Raw genomic sequence first — 22,212 nt, 5'->3', positions numbered from 1 at the left:
GCATGTTGAAATTTTGCGTATACCTGGAGTTGTTTAAGTATTTCTTTCTACTGTGTTTGTCTGTAGCTTCAATTTATAAGCCTTTATAATTAAATGGCCAGCACATTTGGCAATCACGCAGAAAACAACAACGAAGATTCTATACTTGTGTTAATTTAACACACAGGCTGTGTGTCATTTCAACTACTGGCATTTGACACACAACTCCAAATTGAGAGGAGTTGTTCTAACCACTTGTTTGTGTTATATTTTAACACAATCGTGTTAACACATAGGCATGTCGTTGAAATAACATAACGATTTTTTACAGTGCATTGATAAATTATAATTGTACAACGATTTTTGTTTTGTTAAATTGTGTATTGCTAAGACACAGGTGAAATGTGTGGTTTTCTCCTATTGGGATTCCTTTATATAAAAATTATTCTGCGGCCCGGACTCTAATGCTCTCGTCTTTAGTGCGAGCGGTCCCAGGTTCGATTTCCGGTGGAGATACTCGGCCAAAAAGGTGTAACAGCTTTTTCAGGCCCGCCATACTGAGCGAGGTTTTTCTTGGGTCAGATAAATGCCGGAATGGTACCTAACACAATGGTCCCAGGCCGGTTACTTCCTCACCAATTTTCCGAGTAGTGTGATCGCCGAGTGACGTCATCCATCACATATGTGTAGGGATGCGCACGAGACGAGTCGAGACAGGATTTTCCTGACAATATTCGAATCGAGACACGGCTCTTCTAATAGAGAAATATACATTTTTCGAGTCGAGACATCACTTTTACAGCACGTTTTCGAGACGAGACAGCCACAAATCTTGTCTCGTGCGCATCCCTATATATGTGACTGGCTAACATGGCCATATATGCCGACAACCCAGAAATCTAAGTTCTAATCTTAAAAATTATTCTAGTTTATGCTTGTAGCTAGTGTTGGCTTAATTTCATGTGCGCATGTTCTTTGAATATCATATTTTCAGATATCGCTACAACAGTATTCGTATTTATGTGCAGAATATTGTGGTTTTAAGTTTATTAAACCTATCAATTCAACTATGTTAAATTTCGCAAGAACAATGTTATTTGCAGCATTTTGACATTATGGGAAAATGAATATTATATTATTCATTAGCACTACTAAGTGCAATATAAATACTAAAGATACTCAAACAAAAAAACGGCAAAAATTATTTCATTGTAAGGCAGTTAGGCCTTATTGTGTGTTTTTTTTAAAGGAATTTGGTTTACCAAACATTCATTTATATAGTTATTCTTTCTGTTTGTGTATCTCTCAAGAATTAATCAACGGATTTTACCACCAATTTTGACCGGTACGTAGACGGTCAAAACCAATCGAAAGATAGAAATTGAGTACTTTGATGGGGATGAAACTCAAACCGCAACAGGAAGGGGGGGGGGAGAAATCAACTATTTCCGGTTTTGACTTGATCAATATAGAGCAAAAACGGTAACAGATTACGTGGGTTTCTTGCACTCGATTGAATGTTCCAAGAATATATTTCATTTCCATCTTTGAGTCTCTAATGAAACCATGAAACCGGAAGCAGTAGAGATTCGCTACAACTTTCAACTTCAATATTGATCTATATCAGGGCACAAAATTTCAATATCAGACGCACTCGCCAATCCAAAAATGACGGTCGCCAGTATCTCTCTCTCACGTACAAATTATGAGAGGTCCCCCCTTCCCCCTAAGGCCTTTGGTTTGACAAAGAAAGAGATTACACTAGGGCATCTCTCGCGTTGACGCGCAAGAAGGCAAAACATTTAACCTGAGGGTGGGAAACGAGGCGCGATATAGGGTCTACGTTGTGAAGACCTGACTTTCCATGTCCGTTATGAAGACTTCACATCCCATGTTTTCCCTCACTCAGTGACAATATTATTTTCGTGCGAAACAGAAACTGCTCAAAATTTCTAGTCGTCAATGGCCGACCTGGCGACCTGGAATTTTGCGCCCTCATCTATATAGAGTAAAAATGATAACAGATAACGAGAAGCGGTTTTCTCGGAATCGATTTAGCGTTCTAAGAATTGGTACCATATTCTCTCTACAACGGTTTATCGTTGTACTATCATTGTCAATCTGTATTTGTCATTGTCAATCTGTACCTGTTTTTATGTAAAGGATCAGAGGCGTAATAGCTGAGCAGCTATGCGAAAAGGAAGATAAAAAAGAAGAAATGTCTTGAGGTTGCTAGGTAGAAATAATAAATGTATATGTGTGAAGTAACGATTATTGAAATGTAATGTGGTGAGACTTCTTTTAGAATAAAAAAGGTAAAAATATAGTTACCCTCGAAAAGGATTTATTAATCTGATATAATAATAATTCTTCTGATTACTAGTTATTCATACGTATTGACTTGTCTTATTATGTTTGTAAGCTTATGTCCTTATATCTTTTTGGTGCGACGAATCCCGGGACCCTGTACAAATCTTGAAGTAAAGTAAAGATAGGGTCTTAATTTTTATAAAAGGGGACGTATGAATATTGAATGTACTTTTTTACGTAGTGGCAGAAAAATTATATGCCAGTCAACTATGACTAATATACACAGTGATGATATGTCCGTAATTGGTAACTCAGAAGAATGTATGTCTGAAACAGTGAATACTAAGCAGGTCTTAGAGATGATTCAACAATTAAGTAAATCCATGCAATCGAGGGATGACAACTTGATACAACAGATGTCTCAACAAATACAGCAAATTTCTCAGGAAATTGATGAGAAATTAGATGAAAAATTTCAACAGTTTGCTGATAAAACGTCACAAGATATCAATACTTTGAAAACATCTATAGAAGTTTTGGAATCCGCTATAACTCAACAAGCAACCCAAATGAAAGACACGACTTCTAAAGTTAATAATCATAGTCTACAAATAGAAGCTTTGGAGTCTGTTACTACACAACAAGCGACTCAAATAAAGGATAATATATCTAAAATTCACAACCATAGTTGTTTGATACAGGATATGCAGGAGGAAATCAGATCGATGCAACAAAGGCTAAGTAACAGGAGTAATGCCTCAGTTCCTTCTAATAATGAGGAGACGCTTCATCAACGAGAAATCCCAATTATTGAGTGTGATTCTACATCTCCTTCAGTTTATTCGTCTGAAGATAATATAGTACAAGATGCTAATAAAACAGCCGGCGTAAGATCACGAAGGCGCATACATGAAAGGAGACAGGATCCACGAATGCCAGCAGATGAAAGGAGACAGGATCCACGAATGCCAGCAGTACGGTATGTTAAACGGCAACGGAAACGGGATATTGGAGAGTCTAAGGTTTGTTTTAAAGTAAGTGAAATCAAGGCGATGACCAAATTTAGTGGGAAATATAATGAAATGACGGCCAGCTCTTTCTTAAAACGATTTGAAGATGAGTGTAATTTAATGGGAATCGACCAGTCTAAATATATGAAATTATTGCCCCATGTTCTATTTCCACCGTGTTACACTTGGTACGAAGCCGTACGTAATAGAATAAGTAATTATGCTGATTTCAAAAGAGCTTTACTTGCAAATTATGAAAATGATTTTATGCTTGCAAATAGAGACGCGGTGATTAGAAATCGACCTTATAACTCCCGAATTGATAGATCCGTAACAGACTTTGTAGTGAGTACATATAACGAATTGAAAAATATAAATCCGTTACAGCCAGAATCTAGAATTATAGCTTCTATACGTATTTTACTACCGTTCAAGTTACAGCAGGTTTTATTATCAACTCAATGCGTTAGTTTCAACCATTTGATCATGCTAGTCCAACATTTTGAGAACCAATTTCAGGTACTGAATTGTAATAGTATTAATAATAACAATCGTGGACCAGGAAACTACAATCGTAACCAAAGTAATCCAAATCAGTTAACAATCAGAAATGTAAATATGAGAAATGAAAAGACAGATGGTGCTCAATTTAACAGGAGATCTAATAACGCCAATGGAACTCAAACTCAGTCTGAAAAGAGAGGTACTCGATTTTATAATAATAGACGAAATTTTATGGCCAGGCAAAATCGTTGGAATAGTGCAAATAATAATAATAATGTAGGCAATAGATCTAATTTCTTTCGTAATAGAAATAACTTTGGTGCCAGAGAACACACACCTACACAATATCAAGAAAGTACCCAAGAATGTGGTATACAATGTGATCTAATGGAAGTTATGAGACACCGTGACCTGGGATAGATTGTATTGATGTGAAATGGATTGAATCTGCGTTGAGGAAAAATGAACATGCTTTATGGATATGTGAATCGGTTTATTGTATCTTATTTTATGTTATTTAATCTTGAACTTCATGTTTATGACTGTAATTATTCAATTTATATCAACATATGTGTTAACGTTATGTGTTTCCTTTGATATGTGTATTATCAATCTCCAACTACTAATGCACTAAATGGTGATCGCTAGTATGTTTGCAGGCTATATTGCCTTCTGATTTTGTTAACCTTTAATATGATAATGATCTTTATTTGTAAACAATATCGATTGTACATGGATGTTTTCGCATATTGCAGGAAGGAATAGTTAACTAGTAAATTTGCAGAACCCTATTGAATAGATCCATCGACTTTTTATATATATATGGATATATGAATAATTGTAAATATAAAAGAATATAATATTGTAATATGGTATGAGAAGTAAATATTCGTGTCAATGTAACGTTATTTAATACGAGGTCTATTCCAAAAGTGAATGTTCTGTAATGATTAATCCAGGGTTCTTTCCTTCGTAGCAAAGCTACTGCGGAATTCCCGTCCATGGCGACATATACAACGGTTTATCGTTGTACTATCATTGTCAATCTGTATTTGTCATTGTCAATCTGTACCTGTTTTTATGTAAAGGATCAGAGGCGTAATAGCTGAGCAGCTATGCGAAAAGGAAGATAAAAAAGAAGAAATGTCTTGAGGTTGCTAGGTAGAAATAATAAATGTATATGTGTGAAGTAACGATTATTGAAATGTAATGTGGTGAGACTTCTTTTAGAATAAAAAAGGTAAAAATATAGTTACCCTCGAAAAGGATTTATTAATCTGATATAATAATAATTCTTCTGATTACTAGTTATTCATACGTATTGACTTGTCTTATTATGTTTATAAGCTTATGTCCTTATATCTCTTAGCCCTATATTCAAAACGAACGTGGCAAAAAATTAAGTATTATAGAGTAAAGTGGTAATAGATGGAGAGAAACGGTTTTCTGCAATCAATTAAGCGTCTTAAAAATGTATTTCCATCTCCACTCTAAACTCTTTATTAAAGCTGGAAGTGATGGAAATCTACTACCGGTTTCAATATTAATTGAAAAAATATTGCGTCATATAAGCCAAATTCCTTCAAGTGGTTCACACGTGACACTACTTCTTGTTTCATCTATAGGAAGTATTTCTACTGACTTCCTTGTTTTTTTATCAACTCATGCTTTATATTACACTTTATTATCTTTTCCTTTCGGGGGGCTATTATTTACGAAGTTTGTTACATTTGAGTTACTCACTGCACATAATTCTTCGTTGGGCAGACGCCCATAACTTTTTCATCATTAATTGTTGCTAATTTGTCAATAGCACCATCTCAGGTTATGCTTCCGGGGAAGTGACAGGACTTTCTCTCCAATTTCTTTTTCTTTTTCTTTTTTTAATCCGACGGCCGGTTTGATATACAGGCCATACAAGGTGTAACGGGAGTTAATACAAATACTGCGGCAGGTGATTCGTGACATCAAAAGAAGACAAAATATCCTATTGAATATTGACGAATTCCGCGTCATGTAAGAATGACAGGATTGCCAACTTGGAATCGAAAATTGATTCGTGACAATTGCAACGGAATAGAAAGATGTACACATACTTCAGGAGGTGATTCGTCACATCGAAAGAAGACAAAAAGTCTTCTTGCATGATGCTTGATGTGCACATCTTTCTATTCCGTTGCAATTGTCACGATTCAATTTTCGATTCCAAATTGGCAACCCTGTCACTCGTACAGGGAAATCGACAATATGCAAGAGGATTTCTTTTGTCTTTTTTTGATGTTACGAATCACCTGCCGTAGTATTTGCATTTACTCCCGTTACACCCTGTATATAGTGTCTATGTTCACGCATAACTTCTACAAACGTACAATGCTTTTGATGATTCTTTTTTACTTGAAAGAGCACACTCTAGTCCTTTGTTTTGTAAAGTGGTATATTCTTTTACCTATACGTCAGCAAGGGCGGATCCAGAGGGAGGGACGGACCAGAAGAGGAAACTTTCTTATTTTATATACAAATAAAACCCATTCCAGAGTTTGGAGCTCTTAAAAAGTAGCTCTAGGTAGCAGTATTATAACCCCCCGCCCCCCGCACAGAAGTATGTCCTGGATCCGCCCCTGTACGTCAGGGATAAGATGATTATTATTTTTTCCAGTTCCACCAGTGAACACAGAGATAGTACATGTAAGTACAACCCATGATCACCTTTCTTCAATTTTCTTCGCTATAAGTATTGAGGTTTTCCACAGTTCTAGTTCACATTGGACTCGAAACTGTACGTGAAAATTTAATTGATTGATTTTTATTTATAATCATTATCAGCAGTGAGTATCTTTGGGATAAGGCCTACAGTTAAAAGTGATATTTAAACGCTGCAATGCGTTATGAACTCCGAAATCGAACGTGGAATCTCGTGCACTAAAGAAGAAGGCGCACTGGACATTAGATCTCAGAGAAAGGGCTTCTGGAAGTTTGTTAAGTAAGTGAAATAATACATTAATATTAAATTTATGTTTAATGTGCTTATGAAAGAATATTTACTTATTGCAAGAATTGGGAGATAACAATATAGCGAATATTAAGAAAGCACTCGTACATTAAAAAAATGGAATACTTCAGTTAATTAAGTACATCGAACTTACAGGAATTTAGAAATTTCAAAATGTGAGCTCCCTTTTTCATATATTACGATAAATATTCCAGTCATAAGATGCCTATTCGGAATTCGTTCACAATTCACTGAAGAAATCGAATAACTTTTGAACAAATACTTTTCATTTAGGTGACGACAATTTCTTCCTTCTTCTCGTATTCCTTCTACTAAATACACACACATACACACACAAAGAAAAAAAAACTCCAATTTGAAAAGTTGCTTTAACGACTGTGGACATTCTTAAAGAAAATCTCCACTTCTCTTTAAAAGGGATTTCTTTTTCTGGTAAAAATTTATGGGTGCTCCTTGCAACCCCTGTAATTTGTCTCGGAAATACTCACCAGATGGTTCTTTATGTATTCTACCTCCACAGTCACGTTCGTGCTTGAACTGGTAGGTGGCAGTAAAGTCGAAGCCTTTTCTCGTCCAAGTGTAGTGCGCTACTCGATAGATCACGTTCAGTGCTGTTGAACTCTTCACACTCAAGGGGAGGCTTTCCTATACGGGAGAAGAAGAAGGAAAAAAAGAAAAGTTAATATTGCATTTCCGCAGACGATTACAGGGTTCTTTCAGGGAATAAAAATAGTGTTGAATACTCAGCTATATATTGAAAATTATGGTTTCTTTCTGCCGGTAGATAAAGCCATGTTTTGCACCGAGTTACTGAACACGATAAAAAGCTGTATAGTTTTCTCCCTTTTATTAGGGTACTTTTATTTAGTAATAAAAATAGATTTAGGTATTGATTAGAGCTCTCGTTCAGTAGCAGGTGGATTCTCTTACTACAATCAGGTTTAAAAAATAACGAAATCCTCTCTCCTTTTAAACTATATATTAGACTTATAAGACTTATTAACGAACTGTGAGAGAGAGATAATAATGACAGAAGACACACACGCGTGTATGTGTCAAATGTTAAAAAAAAACCTTGGATAACTATTTACACACACAGACACACACACGCACACATTGAGGTTATTGGTGTAAAAAAAATTGTAGTAACAAAAGTAAAAAAAAAGGCTTTTGATACTTATGTTAGCTCTTTTAAAATTAAATGCATTCATATATTTATGAATATATACACAAAGAACCAAAATTAATAGATTTAAATAAAAAAAATTATTGCCCTTTTTTAAAGAAAAAATATGGGATATATGAGCTCTCGGATTGACAAATCGGGAAACTTTTAATAGGTTGGTTTGTCCCATGTATTTTGAGCTTAAATAGTATTTTCTGGGCGTAACTTAAGTCCAAACCCCATTTTGATGGCATATAATTCGGGACATGGTCATCCACAGCTAGGAACAAGGGTCTCAGTCCCCCTGGAAAAGTTCTTTTGGGCGTCTCTGATTTAAAAAAAAATAGCAGTTTGCAACAGGAATATGTTACATATTACGTAAGTAAAAATCTATTTCGATGTCAAGTTTGGTTAAGGTCGTATGACTTATAGGACATCACATATGCTATAAAGTAACATTATGATTGACTTAAAATAGGAAACCAAATTCAGGATAAAAAGTAGTTTAATAAGGAAAATGTGCATTAAAGTTCAATACAAACGGCAATATGATATGTTTAAATTTTGAATATGGTAATAAAATCGGTGAATACAACAATTTTCATTCAAAAGCTTCGAATCTTTTCGTGGGCAGTTTGGTGACCGCAAAACCCTCGTAACAGACAACATTTTAAAAGACTTTAACTTTTACAACATATTGTGTATCATTACACGGTGAAATATCTTGAACTTTTGAAAGTTAAAATATATACATGCATTCTCCGTTTTATACTGTATTCATGAAAAAAATGTTCAAATATTACATTTAAATGAAAACTAATATAAGTGTGACATTTCGCTTGGCACATGATCAGCTAATGCAACTTAAGTTGTTTATTTGATGCTTCTTTGTTATATTAGCAATAATTGTAATTACGAGAACAGTTTATTTCTATCAGTAGCTTGTGCACCCTTGCTTGAATTTCATCTCCTCCATTTTGGAAACCACTTTTCTAGCCTTAAAGGGCATACAACACATGTCATAGACCTGCGCAACATTGCAAAAGCCTTGGTTAACGAATATATAACTGAAGTGTATGCAACCCTTTACACACTTCTTTTTTGCTGGGTTGTATAACTCCGAGGATGCGATGCATGAGGTGAAGATCATTAATAAATCATAAAAAAACTGGAAGTTTCATATTATGATGATTCAGGTATCTTTAGGGTAAACCAATAATGCAATTGTTTTAACTGACATGGAAATTGACAAAAGGAAGTTCATGACACCACAAGCATGGCTTTTTTTAAAATTTAATTTTGTTATGCATAAAGTTCTTTGAAAGGTCGTATCGTCAATCAGGTTTCAGCGTTGATTTTTAGAATCTGAAAGGGGTACCCTCATCACGTAACATTCCCTCTGCGTCCGGCAGATCTTTATAGCTAACGTTAAAAGTAAGAGTGTTAATTGAAATATTTGTAAGACTTGTATAAGTATTAAACATGATCTAGTAAGTTTTAATTTCTAATAAAACCTTTTAATAAAACTTAATGAAATGAAACTTACTGTGATTTTACGTCAATTTACTTTACAATAATAATTGAAATATTGCATATTGAGTTATAAATATACTTATTATATTTTATGACAGTTTTTTAAAAGGGAACATGGTGGCACATAAGTAGAGTGTTCACCCCCAGTGGGATGGATATCTGGTTCAATCCCAGAGTGTGTGAGTTTGTGGTAGGCAACATTGATTCCGTTGGTTTTCCTAGATTCCCTTAACCCTTTTTACAAACTGGAATTGGTTCAAGTTAACGATTTTAGGTTTGAATCATTATCGGTATAGAAAAAAATCCGTAAATTTTCTGCAATCGACACAGCATCTAAAGAGTGTCACATCACAACCTGCAACACTCTATCGAAATCGGAAGTGGTTGAATTTACTATTATTTCTGGTTTATGCTGGTTCTCATAGAGCAAAAATTTTATGAGATATCGATGAATGTTTTTTTTTTAAATTAATTCAGCGTCTCACCACTTCTTCTTTAACCCTTTTTCGAACCGGAAGTGGTTCAAATTAACAATTTTATTTTTCAACTTTTATTACTATAGAAAAAGCTGTGTTTTTTAATACTAAAAGGTTACATTATGAATTCTTATTCTTCTTTATATTATTACAAGTTGTTTTCCTAAGGCTTGAAAACATCTGCTAATTGCTTGCACACTAGCGTCATCTCTTGGCATTCTGTAGGAAGCAGCACAGCTAGCGACAACTATTAGGCTGACTGTGATCTATTAGAAATTAGCCTGACTGAAAGATTTAGGCTTTTTGTTTTATAATAAGGTCTAAGAATACCTAAATATCTTCCAACTCGTACGTCTTAAATACAGTATTTTGAAATTTCCATATTAGTGTTACCCATAGACTGATATGTTTTTGCATTATAAATAGTATTATCTTTTGTAATAATTTGAAAGTGTTTTTTTAATGAGCTGCTTTAAGTGTGTGAGGTCGCTATTTAAATGTCAAGACCAATTAATAGGAAAGTGTTTGCAGTCTTTATCACGTGAGATTAGTTCTATTCTTCAGTTAAGTTGAACTACTTAGTACAGGATAATTCAAACAAAAGAGGCATGACCATTTGGAACAACTCTGCATCCCGTTTGTTAATTAATTGATTGACGAGAAACTGCAGTATGCGTACACCCAACATATCGGGTCCTACACTTACACTGCCCGAAACTCAATGCAAGTAATTGCCGAATTCTTATACTGCCCGAAACTCAGTGCAAGTAGCTGCCGAATTCTTACACTGTCCGAAACTCAATGTAATTACCGAATTCTTACATTGCTGGAAACTCAGTGCAAGTAATTGCCGAATTCTTACACTGCCTGAAACTCAATGTAAGTAATTGCCGATTTCTTCGATGAGGATTAAATTGTAAGCGGCAACTTGCGGCATTCGAGACCACTCGATCTCACCGTATGTGACTTTTCCGTATGAGGGTGATTGAATGGAAAAGTGTGAGAGAAAAAACCTCAAACCCTACAGTAGATCCAAGACGAGATCAACACAAATATCGTAGGGTTCATATAAGACCAGCTGAGTGAAACATATGCTAATCTCATTGCAGGACTGAAAATTATACAGTGTTTCGATTGTATTTCAAGCATTTGCTTATATTGAAACTGCCCACAGACGGATAAACAATTTTAATGGTACTGTTTTGACTTCATTATCTCTTTGCATTCTTTGTTTTCCCTATGTCATGACTGTGTCCAGACCATTCTTATTTGGACCACTTGTATAAGAATCTTACAAGCAAAATTTGAAACGGTTTTCGCGAATTTTGGTAATTTCTGAAAACAAAAATCAATCAAATTTACCAATAACATACATAATAATAATAAGACATCAGTAATTACCTACTATATACTCTTTTCGAGCAAGAGGAGTCTACACAGTTATTATTTTCTTAAAAATAGTGTATTGTAAGCAAAATTTAGATGATTTTCAATGATTTTCACGATTTGTGTAAAAATGCCATCGAAAAGTAGCTATGATCTGTGAAAAAAAATCAATGCCTTCTTCCTTCTCTTTTGTTCCCTATTCTTTCTCGATTTTTTCCCCGTTTCCCGAGATCAGTTAAAATGCATACTTCTCGATTAATTGAAACTTTGTTGTAATGCCTACTATGTGTGTACTTCATTTTCTGTATTTATTGAGTTCAGAAAATGAGTTGAGGAACCAAAAATACAATCAAATTCCATAAAGAATCCTTTAGATAAAATGCTCGAAAAACAACCACTAGTTTTGTATCTTTATTTGCTGAGACAGTAATGTTGCATCAGTATCTTAAAAAAAAAGTTATGAAATTCAATTAACTAGTCTTAAACAATACTAAAAAAGAAACTAACGAAATTAGTTTTCTTTTGAAAACTTGACAGTGATATACCATTCAGTTTTTAAAGAAAAAAGTTCGAGCAAGAGATTGCAATGACATATATTTGTAATATTACTTATTATTACTAGAGAATTGCTGTGAAATGCTAGAACACGGCGAGCAGTTGTATTTGAGAACTGTGACTTGAAGAGTTTTTTTTCTTACTCTAGCATGACGCAACCGATCGATAAAGCTGTGGGCTATGTCTTAGAACCATAGGGAGGTAGGGGAGGAGTAAGAAAGGACTGACATTTTCGACAACATACATGACAAGTATTTTATTTATTTAAGCTCTGTGTAGTTGTTCTATTTTGTTGTTTTTTTCAAGCCTTTGCTTGACAAAATAATTAAAGAATTTAGTAGCAGTGTTTCAATTGTTAACACACACACTAGACCGTAATTAAGGTCAGTTTATATCTTTTGTCTTTACTAGTGGTAGGTTTAACCTTTTAATTAATAGACACAGCTGTATGTTAAAATTGCGAGACAACTAATTTATTACACGCTTGACCTCTTGTGGATTCAGCGAGGGATGCAGTCAAGACTAATTTCATTTAGTTTATGTATGTTGGATTTACATCAACAACCGAGTGATTGCCACCTTACACCAACATTATAATATTGTTACTATTAGGTAGTGACCCGCAAGATCTTGAGAGTCAACATGCCTTGTTAGGTTTTACTTAACAATAATGAAATGAAGGTTTTAATCAAACATCTTATGATTATGCTTCCGAGGTTAAAAAATGACGGATGATAAATAAAACTGGAAGATTTATGGAAGAAATGGTGGAATACGAATGTAGGAGGAAATTGGAGAACCTAAGGAAAAGCAACGGCACCACTGGGATCAAACCAAGGACCTCTCGTGCCAGAATAAATCTCTACCATGACACATGTGAGTAACCATACCTCCCATTTTACTAGAAAAAAGTGTTAATGAATTCCGTGTCATAAATTTAAGTGATTCCTTATATCAAAGGAAAGAAAAATGTTTTAATAAACATGGGAAGGGGGGAGGGGAAGCACATCTTTTCAGAGTTATAAACCGCCAAAATTGCGAAAAATCAGTATTACTACGCTCTGGATTGAAAATTATGAAACTTCTCGCAGTGAATCAAGGAATTACATAGGGCTTGTATGCGTTCTATCTAAATATCCATGAGCTCCCTCGTGGCTAAGCGGTTAGCATACGCGCCTTTGGCGTGGGAGACCCGGGTTCGATTCCCGGCTGGACCTCATGTGGTTCGGATCCCACGTTAATCAGTAGGTCCACGTCTCGTATAGCCTCGCTGCTGAACGGGACGCTAAACTAAAATCAACTCAACTCAACTAAATATCCATGTTTCACAATGCCCCAATACCGGTAAATTGAATTGTATAAAGTAAGTTGTGGTATGGGGATTGTAAATTCAAGTATTAGTACTAGTACTTGTGTACTTCAAGTAGTAGCATATTGTTCATTATAACTTTTGAAATGAGCTCCTTCGTGGCTAAGCGCTTAGAGTACGCGCCTTTGGAGTGGGAGATCCGCGTTCGATTCCCGGCGGAAGCTCATGTGATTCGGATTCAAGTTAATCAATAGGTCTCGTCTCATATAGCCTTGCCGCTGAAAGGAACGTTCAAGTCAAAAACAACTCAAAAACTTCTGAAATATTCAATTTGTTTTATTAATACATGTTTAAGTACGAATTATGATGCTTAAGCATACGTTGATCAGACAAGCTCAAGTTATAGTCAATGTCCTCACTTGGCATTCGAAATCGTCTGCACTCTAGAGGAAAAAATACTGCCATTACAGCGCCAACAATATCCAGATGATTGTCCCAGCATAATATAATAAATCCTTGGACATTAAAAAAAAGTATGGCCAAAATGAATATTGTTAATATATCGACTACAAGACCTATGTAATTGTATGGTACGTTGTAACTGCACTAAATTTTGTAGTGTTACAAAAAATTAAGTGTATTGTTCATATAGCACCGATATAATATCTATATGATTGCCCCAACCGTACTTATCCTTGAGGCAGGGCCGTGCTGGGATACTAATGAGGGCGGTGGACAAGTCTACTAAACGGGCGCCGATACAAAAGGGCGCCGATATAGTTTGAAAGAAAGTATGGATGCCTTTCTATATCAAAATCACCACCAAATTTGTTCTAGTATTAACGTAAATAGCTAATTTGTGGAAACCTTGAATCGAAATCCTCTTTACTAGAGAAAAACTTTTTAGTTCCTGTAATAACATTTCTGTCAAATAAAAAGAAGCTAAATGTATCAACAACTTAATATAGCTCTATGGCTTATGGACACAGGAGGTTCAGTGCCGCGTTTACAAAAGCTCTCCATTGATTTCCGTCCTTAGCCTACTGGACCCAGTTTCCACTTTATATTTCAATCTCTGCGAGAACCATTTTAATATTGTCCTTCCATCTGCGCCTCGGTCTTCCTAATTTTCGTTTTCCTATTTGGATTTCCAGTCAGAACTGTGAAAGCGTTTCTAATTTCTTCCATTCTGGCTACATAACCTGCCCATTTGAGCCTCCTAGACTTTATGACCCCAACAATGCTGTTGTAAACGATATAAAATTATGCAGTTCATCGTTATGGAGTTTCCGCCAATCCCCATTCCCGTTCCTCTTGGAGTTCGAATATTGGTTTAAGATCCTTGTTTTCAAATAGTATCAGTCTGCGATTTTCTCTCAGAGTCAGTGACAATGTTTCACAACCATACAGCACAACAGGTATTATTTTCGTTTTATATTTTAAGCTACAATTCTTCAACAGAATTTGCGACAACAAAAGATTTTTAACTGAATAATAACAGAAAATCCCTGCTTTCAGTTGACATCAATTTTTTTTTGTGATTATGGTTTTGGTATGTTAATAATGATTCTAGATATTTGAAAGTATCCACTCTGTCAAAAGAAAATATTATTTGGTATTTTAACCCATCCATAAAATGCAGTATTACGATCCCGACAAACTTCCATTTTTTTTAGTTTTCTCTGCATTTACTTTTAAGCCCATATAACTGCAAACGTTAAGTAAGATTTCTGCGTCCTTTCTATTGTTCTATCATACCCTATTAAGTTTACATCATAAGCATACGCCATAACCTGGTAAATACAATTCAGCTCTAGGACCTGATTCCTGTCTTTGATTTTCCTTATAGTGTTCTCCTGAACAATGTTAAATAATAATAGCGACAACGCATCTCCTTCTTTCAGGCCATTCTCAACGTGAAAACTCGTGAACAAAAATCTCTCTACTCGAATCTTACTTTGGGATTCATTTAAACATATCTTAATTAATCTACCTTTTTCAGTATTCCAAATTCTTTAAGCATGTTGTACAATGTTTCCTTCCTACCCTAGTCTAAAGTCAATAATTGATGTCCGAGAATATTGTATTCCCATTTCTTTTCAAGTATTAGTTGAATAGTAAATATCTGGTCGATAGTTGATCGATTTTATCTACATCCGCTCTGATTATCTCCAATACTTTCATCTGCGTATGGAGTCAATCTTGCTAATAGAATGTTTAAGAAAATTTATTGGATGTTGACAGAAGAGAAATGCTCAATAATTATTAAATCAGTTTTGTTGCTTTTCTTCTGAACTGCAACAGTGATTGATTCTTTTCACTCTTGTGGTAATTCCTCCTTGTTCCAGATAAGGAGAAAGAGTTTGTGTATCTTGCTCTACAATCCCCCCCCCAGTTAAAATTAAGTCAACCAGAATTTCGTCTACACCCGGAGATGCGTGTTTCTTTAAGTTTTTAATAGCGATTTCTACGAGGGCCATCCGGAAAGTGGTACCCGTTTGCGCCGCATGAAGCGCTGACGACTCGGGGAGCCGCTGGACAGGGTCAGACCGCGTCAGTGGCTTGTATGCCTGCTCTGTGCAAGGTTGCGTGACGCTAGCAGTGCCTTTGTTGTGTCTGTGCTCGTTTATAATGATTAAACGAATTGAGAACTCCGCCAGTTGTGAAGTGAGGGCCGTGATTAAATTTCTTAATGCACGAAACGTTCGACCTTGTGAAATTCATCGCCAATTTAAGGAGGTGTATGGAGACAATGTAAAGGACGAGTCGTCTATTCGGCGCTGGTGTCGCAACTTCAACTTGGGGATGGGGGGTACACACGATGAGGAGCGTTCAGGGAGACCATCTGTCATTACAGACGAACTGCTGAGGTCAGTAGACGAATGCGTGATGAACGATCGGCGCGTCACAATTGATTAACTCTGTGAACATTTTCCTAGTGTGCCTCGAACAATTGTTCATGAAATTGTCAAAGACCATCTGCATTATTCAAAAATCTGTGCAAGTTGGGTCCCTCGCATGCTCACAGATGAGCACAAAACCAAGATTATGGCTGCAGCACTAATGTTTCTGGGACGTTATTCCGATGAAGGAGACTCTTTCCTGAATCGCATCATTACAGGGGACGAAACATGAGTTTGTTATGCATCACAGTCCATGGAGTGACATCACGCTCATTCACCAACTAAACCAAAAAAATTCAAGACAGTTCCGTCCACCAGGAAACTCATGGCAACCATATTCTGGGATCGACGAGGTGTACTGCGCATTGATTTTATGGCCCGTGGAGAAACAATTAATGCTAATGCGTATTGTGAAACATTAAAGAAATTACGGCGGGCAATACAAAATCGACGGCGAGGTCTGTTGTCTACAGGCGTCGTTTTCCTTCATGACAATGCCAGGCCTCATGCAGCTGTGAAAACACAACTTCTGCAGCAATTCAAGTCGGAAACCTTCGACCATCCACCGTATACTCCGGACCTGGCCCCTTCGGATTTTCATCTCTTTATGAAGCTTCAAGACTTTCTGGCGGGAAAAAGATTTGACAGCGATGAAGAACTTAAACGAGGTGTGACTACGTATCTCAATACGCTGGCGGCGGAGGACTATGACGCTGGAATACAAAAACTCGTCACACGGTATGACAAATGCCTCAATTTGCTTGGTGATTATGAGGAGAAGTAGTGTAAAGTATGCTCTTTCCAATAAAAATATGTATATTTGTGAATATGTACACATTGCACATATTAACAAATATACATACTTTGTCTTTATTGCACAAACGGGTACCACTTTCCGGATGGCCCTCGTATTTCTGTTTGGTTAGATTCTGGAATATACGGTTATGCTGTATGCATTTCACTTTCTACACGCACATTAGTTTTCGGCTATGTGTTAAGCAAATCGTCAAAGAAATCTTTCCATCTATTTAAGATGCTATCCTGAACAGTGAGAACTGTTCCTTTAGCTTTCTTTAATATATAAACACAAAATTTATAGCCTTTCTTAAGTCCGTTGATGCATTTTTACATTGCCGGAATGTTTTTATTTTTTACTATTATCTTCAAGTTAATTAATGTTAGCTTTCAGAAACCATGTTTCTTTGTTCTAAAAGTCTTGGACGTTTTCTGCGAGATGACAGTGAAATTTTATGTAGTTATTTCGTTCGGATTTTGTAGCCAACGCTGTTTCTTCTGTATTCTCTTCTCTGCTACTTTAGTGCATTCCTGGTTGAACCATGCTTTGTTCCTACGTATTTCTGAATGTTCCAATATTTCTTTTGCTGAAATCTTAATGTTATCTCTAATTTCAATCAAGTATCCTGAACACTAGTGCTCTCCGAACCTTCTAAAACCGAGAATCTATTCGACACCTCGATCTGGCTCCCCTCTCACCTGACTCTCCTATATTTTTTAAAAAATTAAACCACTCCGTTTTCACATATTGAATATTTCCTTTATTCAACTATAGTCTCTCTCTCATTATCATAATCAACTTCTCTGCACGACCGAACATAAGTTGTGCTAGACTGTTTTCTTCTATCTACTAAAACGTGATCGATTTGATTATGTGTTTTTTCGTCTGGTGAGGTACAAGTATAGTTATGAACGTCGCGATGTGGGAATTTTGTAATCATCATGATAAGAGGTTTCCGGATGTTGCAAAGTTATCGAGTCTAACGCCGTTGTCACAACCTTCCTTATGCAGACATTTATTCCCTATAATGGGTTTGAAAATACCCTCTCGTCCTACCTTCACATTGAAACCGCCTAACAGAATTTTCATATGGTATTGCAGGAGATGATCAAATACCCGTTCTATTCTTTTGCAAAAACTATTTTTATTGTCATCCATATTTTCTGTTGGGGCATGTATATACATTTAAAACAATAATATTACACCACCGACCGTTAAGAGAAGAAAGAAAATCTATCACTAACAAATTCAACTCATAATTGCTGATAGTACGTATTCGTTTGTGAACGAAAAGCCTTGTTCCTAGTTGGTAATTTTTAATTCGTTTCCCGTAGAAGGACAAGAAATTTCCCGACATGACTCCTCCATTTCCTTCTCATCTAACTTCTTGATATCCAACTAGGTCCATCTTCTATTTCTAAACTAATTCATTACACATTTTAACGCGCCTACCCTATAGAGACTTCTTATCTTCCATGTTCCAATTCTCATGTCGATTTTACCTTGCTGAGTTTGTGCCAAGTTATCAGTTCTGATCCGAGGATTCTGCGAATATATCTGAACAAGACTTTTTTTTCTTTTTTTTACAGGATGAGTTTGTTAACCCCACACCAAATCCCCAAGCTGGAATATCACCCCTTGTCTGTCCGCAACTTCTTATTCAGTATATTCGCAGCTAACCTCTATATCCCAGAGGCCTTCTTCTTGATCCGATGACGCGCTGTGCCGTGGTGACAGAAAGACCACATTGTACAGAAATAAATGTAACTATATTTTAGAATTACAATAAGTACTGATTATCCGAACACTGATTTAAAACACACAGGACCAATCAATATGCTCGGATATATGGATATATATTAAGACTGTGAAAGCTTCGATGCCGTAAAAATCGTAAATTAGAGACTAGTGTCAGTGTAGTATTTCATGAATGCATCGTACGTTTGACTATCCGAACTCTTCTTGATGTATCACGTTGTTTAGTTTTATAGCTATATAACTTTATAATATTTTTGTAAGTGATTATACTCTTTACCTGTTCTCGGCCAAGAGCAACTGTATGAATTTATAATACAAAACTGAAATACAGAATAATAATTTTTTTTAAAAAATGTGATATTTCGCAGAGCATCTCAGGGAAAGGGCGCTTATATAAAGCTGGTACACAGGATAACTAAAACCACTTATCCATAATGTGATGTTTCGTAGGGCGCCTTCTCTAAAAGGCGCACTGTACCTTTCACGGGTTCTTTACCAATAGTAACTGAATGTATTTATTGTACAGAACTGTGGTATACGGAAGAGCAAATAAAATCGTTCATCTTTGATGTGGACTCGCAAGGGCACCTAATGTATAGGGCGTACTGCATCTTTCACGGATTTTTTACCAATAAAACTGTAAGAATGTATTACTAAAAACTTGTACCTTTATATATACCGTGATGTTTCGGAGGGCGCACCGGGACACGTCCCGGTGTCCCGGTGGGCCAGCACGGGCCTGCCTTGAGGTATTGCAAAATACCAAAATGTGTTACAAAATTAAGGATATTGCAAAGATCCATACATTCTCACGCACACATGTTTTCACTATAAAATATGGTTTTATGATTATAAGCAAACAGTGGCAGACGATAGAAGGAAACTGCAACTTTCAGGAAGAAAAGCAGAGGACATGGAAAGCCACGAAGAAATCCGACTAACCCTTAACAGATCTTTCTTCCAAAAGGACGGCTATAAAAGCAAACGACAGAACCAAAAAATTATTAATGTTAGTGCTGATCGCTCACCTACAGAACTTTCTCCCGAGGCTGCCATGGGCTACGGAATGTAAACCTCTAAATCAGCGTTTCCCAACCTTTTTCAACTTGCGGCACACTACGGGGCTAACTTGAATTCTCGCGGCACACTCATACATATTATTATTAGTAGTAGTATTAAATAGAAAATACCGTGGTAATTTTTTTTTGTGATTACTGACCTCCTTCTCACAGAGAAGAAAGCTCGAACACTAGTTTCCCCCCATCGTAAATCATTATACTTATTTTTCATTGTAATTCAAAAATAGAAAACAGTTCCAATGAAATATAAAACTCAGGCTTTTAAAAATGCACTTTATTTTTGAAGACTGTATCCAACCTTTCACTAAGGAAGATCACTAAATAACAAACGAACAAATAAATCTCTTATACTTTTAAAACAGATGAGGTAATTTGTATGAGTGTTTGCTTTGTCGAAAAGGTAGAATTAGATTTTAAAATTTCAAGTTATGAAATAACCTGTAACAATAAAGAAGCAGTAATGGTCATAACAATGATAATAAATACTTTTTTTAAACATTAAAAGTGTACAGACAAGTAACACAATGTGAAACTTATAATTTATTAACATGGTTAATATACGTCACAATTTTTAAATATTAATAAAATTCTGTTTTCGAAATACAATCTGTGTAGTAGTAATGTATGTATATACAATAATATATCACAATTACAGTATTTTTTCCATTGTAGAGGTTCATAGTAATGTGAAATACAAATACACATTTTTCCTGTATTGTAATTTGATTGCTATATAATTAATAATTTTGTTTTCATTTCCTCGCGGCACACCAGCGGACCATTCGCGGCACACCGGTTGGGAAACGCTGCTCTAAATATTCGCTCATAAGACCGGTATGGGTTACGGAGACTATCCGTCTGAGGCCGCTATTAACTAAGACAAAATCCTACCCAAGGCAGCATCGTGTGCCGAAATGAATTATTCCTATCTTACACTGAGGACATTTTTAGAGCATTTAGAGACTTAGATAAAACTAATAGAAACTTTTGTACAAAAATTATATAAGACGTATTTATAATGAAAGGGTGAAGGGTTCAAAAACCCATGTAGATTATTGACTCTATCTACGGAATATTGTATAGTGGAGGCGTCGGCAACCAGTGATTGTAGCTGTCGTACCTAAAGTATTGAAGAAATACTAAAACTACTGCAAACATTAAGATTATCTTTAATGTAGCAACAATAATTCCTATATAGTTGTCCCAAGCATTAAAAATCCTGGGGCATCGTAAAAATACCAACACTTCTTTTTCTTTTCTCACTTACACGGGGTCGACATTTCTGATGATCGGTTCCCTCTTTCTCGATGCAGAACATTATTCTCTGTTAATCCTTTTCCATAGTTACACAATCTACCCATCTCCATTTTGGTATTTCTCTTCTTCTTTTGCTTTCTACTTCCACATTTCTCATGCTCCTGTCGACATAATCATCCCCTTTTCTCACAACATGACCACACCACTGTAATATTCTCTCTTGTACTTTTTCCTACAAGTAAGTCATTTTTACGTTTCCTCTTATACGAAAATAGCAAAACTAATGTAAAAATTAAGGATATTGTTAATACGACTCTAAAAATGCCTAAATAATTTTCTCAACCATTCTAAAAAGCCTGGAGTATTTCCAGAATACCAAAATGTATTAGAAAAACTGAAAGATCAGTAGATACTGCACCAATAATACCAATGTAGTTATACAAACATTCTAGATCTTGGGTATGTCTGAAAAAAAAATCCAAATATATTGCAAAAATAAATCTTTAAGATAATTTTATGCAATTCATTTTGGTATTTTAGTAATACTCCAGGGTTTAGTATCGTTGTGGAAACCATACACAGTGTGAATATTGTTGGACAATTTAACAACACTATTTCTTTCTAGAGTGTGGAATTAATTTTACAATTGATTTTATTAGTTTCACCAGAAAAACGTTGGGAAATGTGAATAGAAAATGTGTGCGGAGTATATAGAATGTAGGCCAAAACGACGGGACAAGAATGTCAAACTAAAGCTAAGGATAGTGGATAATATGAATTCATACTGAAAAAGTTGTTTTGTCAGGAACAAAATAAATTGGCGGGTTTATCGTGTGGCTATGAATCTGCATATTCTGTAAGCCATAGAAATAGTTCTTCAAAACTTTAAAAACAGTCATTTATTTTGTGAGATAGAGAGTACTTTTCTCCAAAAGTATTAATGGGAGAAGTGGTGCAAGTGAACACGAAAATACAGTGGACATAATTTCCAAGGTTCTTCGCTTAACTAATAACTCTTGTTAATGCAATTTGAGCGCAAAATAGACTTCAGCGAACACAGAAAAATCCGTTCTCCGGACAGCGGTATATTGTATATACAAATACACGGTATCCTCTTGCTTACTACATTAATAATCACGGAGCATACCTTATCCGTATGCTACATACGCATTGCCCTTAGAT

General features: G+C 35.7%; 1 protein-coding gene across 2 annotated transcripts in view; it reads right to left on the bottom strand.

Annotated features, from left to right (window-relative positions):
* The window catches only part of LOC145680609 (cubilin-like), a 1,259,764-nt gene that overhangs the window by 68,352 nt on the left and 1,169,200 nt on the right, over window positions 1-22,212 (bottom strand). For both annotated transcript variants that reach the window (XM_081751290.1, XM_081751291.1), the window contains exon 15: window positions 7,302-7,458. In XM_081751290.1, the coding sequence (XP_081607416.1) occupies window positions 7,302-7,458 (157 nt within the window). The remainder of the gene's footprint in view (window positions 1-7,301; window positions 7,459-22,212) is intronic.

The sequence above is a fragment of the Thermobia domestica genome, chromosome 3, assembly GCF_964235325.1.
Source record: "Thermobia domestica chromosome 3, izTheDome1.hap1.1, whole genome shotgun sequence".
Taxonomy (NCBI): domain Eukaryota; kingdom Metazoa; phylum Arthropoda; class Insecta; order Zygentoma; family Lepismatidae; genus Thermobia; species Thermobia domestica.
Note: the sequence above shows the minus strand (reverse complement) of the source record. Positions and strands in the feature narration are given on the sequence as shown.